General features: G+C 37.7%; 1 protein-coding gene across 1 annotated transcript; it reads right to left on the bottom strand.

The window, feature by feature from the left end:
• Positions 1 to 765: 765 nt before the first annotated feature.
• LOC129716733 (odorant receptor 67d-like) lies at positions 766 to 2,199 on the bottom strand. Its single transcript, XM_055666572.1, has 3 exons — positions 1,339 to 2,199; positions 1,035 to 1,280; positions 766 to 981 (listed from the first exon to the last, which is right to left on the bottom strand). The coding sequence occupies exons 1-3, from the start codon at positions 2,197 to 2,199 to the stop codon at positions 928 to 930; spliced, it is 1,161 nt and encodes a 386-aa protein (XP_055522547.1). The 3' UTR covers positions 766 to 927.
• Between the last annotated feature and the right edge of the window lie 226 nt (positions 2,200 to 2,425).

Raw genomic sequence — 2,425 nt, 5'->3', positions numbered from 1 at the left:
TAGTACGGGTACTATTGGTACGCACTGCCCAGCCGTTTACCAACCTGTTCTGTGTTCGCTAGTGCCCATAAATTGACTTTATCACCGCCCTAGAAACTCCAAGTTCTTCTGTCGATTGGCGTCTTAGAAGTGTGGCACAATAGTGTTAACAAATTACATAGAAATTACCTTTTTGGACATTGAGGCCGCGATATCCACAAAGATGGATAAACTCGTACGAAAATCTCTCGTACCGTGCTTGAGACGTATTTCGAAAGCATTGGAGAAATTAAGAGCCAAAAATGGCGCTGTGCAAACTGAACTAGAAGTTTGGGTTGTTTTTTTGAGCGGTGCATAAAAGAATACTGGATGTTGGTGAGGACAATAAAGCCTCAAAATTTCATTACACTCATACCCAAGCTTGCATATTCATTTTCAGGGTGCTTTTATACCGCGTGCCGATAGCTCACTCCAAAAGTACAATTTAGAGAAACGAAAAAAAAATGTTCGTACTCTTTTGACTGCAGTGTTAGAGACCGCGAATATTGACTGGATATGGTTTCTAACACTGCAGTCATAAGAGTACGAAACAAAAGTTTTGCTGCATCTTCAAACGGCTGGAAGCGACCTGTTCGAACAATGTACTGTAAAATAATTTTAGAATAGAACAACGAAAAAAAATGTGAAAGCGTGAGCACTCATTTACTAAAGCGTTTTGCTCGAAGTAGCATGTCTGTTCTGTGTACGTATTTCAACGTAAATGGCAATCTTTTTCGAGAAGGGCATATACTTTAACTGTATATATAACATTACTGTTTTTGTCCACATCATAAATTAAAACGGTTCTTTTCAGGGCCTCTAGTTTAGTTGACAAGTTAGACATAACACAACATTCTACTTTCTTCATATTGCAGTAAAATATATAAGTCGTGTAGAACTGCGGGTGACTCACTCACTCGAAGTTTGTAGCATCATGAAAACCGAATAGATTTTGCGATAAATCTGTTTAAAAAAAATCATTAGTTAGTTTTCATATGTTATTTCCATAAAGTTACCGATTGAAATAGGTTCATGTTCAACGGTACCAATCCTCCGTAGGTCAACTGACGTGGAGATTGAGAAACCTGTAGCATAATTTGTACAATGTTTTGCTCCTTTTTTGGTAGTTTATGCCAGCTGACATTGTAGATACATTCCGAAAGTACGTCAGTTTTGATATCGATTAATGTTCCCAATAAGCAATACAGAAACAGCTGGAAAGTGGCTACCACAATGACAAAGTAACCGGGAACCCAGGGCTCCTGAAATAGAAAAATAAATTTATCAAAATTCCTCACAAAATTAAGAATGCAATCTTACGATGTGCAGAACGAACAATGTGACGATAATTTGCAGAGCGTCACAACTAATTTCCATGAAAATCTGATGAGAGTATAACTCTTCAAATCTCGAAACAAACTCATTAATCCGTTGATGACAACGGACAATTTCCACCAGCTTGTCATGAATCAATTCGTTTAGATTGCTCTCACTATTATTGGAAATCATTTGATCTAGTTCGGCCAGTTTCAACATCAGCAACTCATACTCGATGCAAATATTGAAAACCAGCATGAAATACATATTTTGACTGGTGGCTATTTGTGGTGGAAAATACATAATGCATAGTACCTGATAGATATAATTATAAATATAACCAGTTTGCGAGGCTGAATCCACAAATGGGAGAATAATTCCAAATGGAAGTATTGCCTCACCACTCCATAAATAAACGATAATAGGCAACATTGCACTCATAATACATCCTCCAAGAAACATCACGCTGTAAGTGACAACCGCTTGTTTCAAGAGTTTGACAAAACTGTTCAGAATATTTTGTACACGCTGACCCGTAGAAGCATTTCTATGAGTTTCTACGGCTGTTACAACCAACGATGAAATAGGTTTAGAATCCTTTAAACCATTTATCAGTCGAATCCATCCGATACATGTGTAGCACAAGGTAATTAGTACGAAGGTGAAGTTAAATATGTCATCTCGAAAAATGTACATATCTGTGATATGTACTGTAGTGAAACAAATCGCCATCACTGTCGTAATGAGGGTGCGAAAATTGATTTTAAAATCATCATCGAAGAAGTTGACACCCGTCAGCCGCAATATTCTCTGCTGCCAGTGAATAATCCGCTCTAGTTCCTGCGATGAATTTTGTCCGGTCATTTTGATGGTTAGAAGGATACTGGCTGGTAGTTCGCACACTCAACCAGTAGATAAAAGAAACTATTATTTCCAACAAAGCTATCACCTTTGATCCCTTGGAACATCACGTGTAAGGAACAGCAGCTGCTTCTGGAATATTCCCTAGATTATTAAATGTTTAAGAAAATTATGCTATCCGTGTGCTAGTGCTTGTTTTAATCATTGCACTCTACAGATAGCCTATGTC

The sequence above is a fragment of the Wyeomyia smithii genome, chromosome 1, assembly GCF_029784165.1.
Source record: "Wyeomyia smithii strain HCP4-BCI-WySm-NY-G18 chromosome 1, ASM2978416v1, whole genome shotgun sequence".
In the NCBI taxonomy this organism is placed as follows: domain Eukaryota; kingdom Metazoa; phylum Arthropoda; class Insecta; order Diptera; family Culicidae; genus Wyeomyia; species Wyeomyia smithii.
The sequence above is the reverse complement of the archived record's forward strand: the minus strand, read 5'-3'. Positions and strand labels throughout refer to the sequence as shown.

Excerpts from the sequence above, each read along its gene's own strand:
- LOC129716733 (XM_055666572.1), bottom strand. The coding sequence starts at position 2,199 with ATGACCGGACAAAATTCATCGCAGGAACTAGAGCGGATTATTCACTGG. Across the intron at positions 1,281-1,338 it reads CATTGTTCGTTCTGCACATC|GAGCCCTGGGTTCCCGGTTA; the intron begins GTAAGATTGCAT and ends TTTCTATTTCAG. Across the intron at positions 982-1,034 it reads ACATGAACCTATTTCAATCG|ATTTATCGCAAAATCTATTC; the intron begins GTAACTTTATGG and ends TTTTTTAAACAG.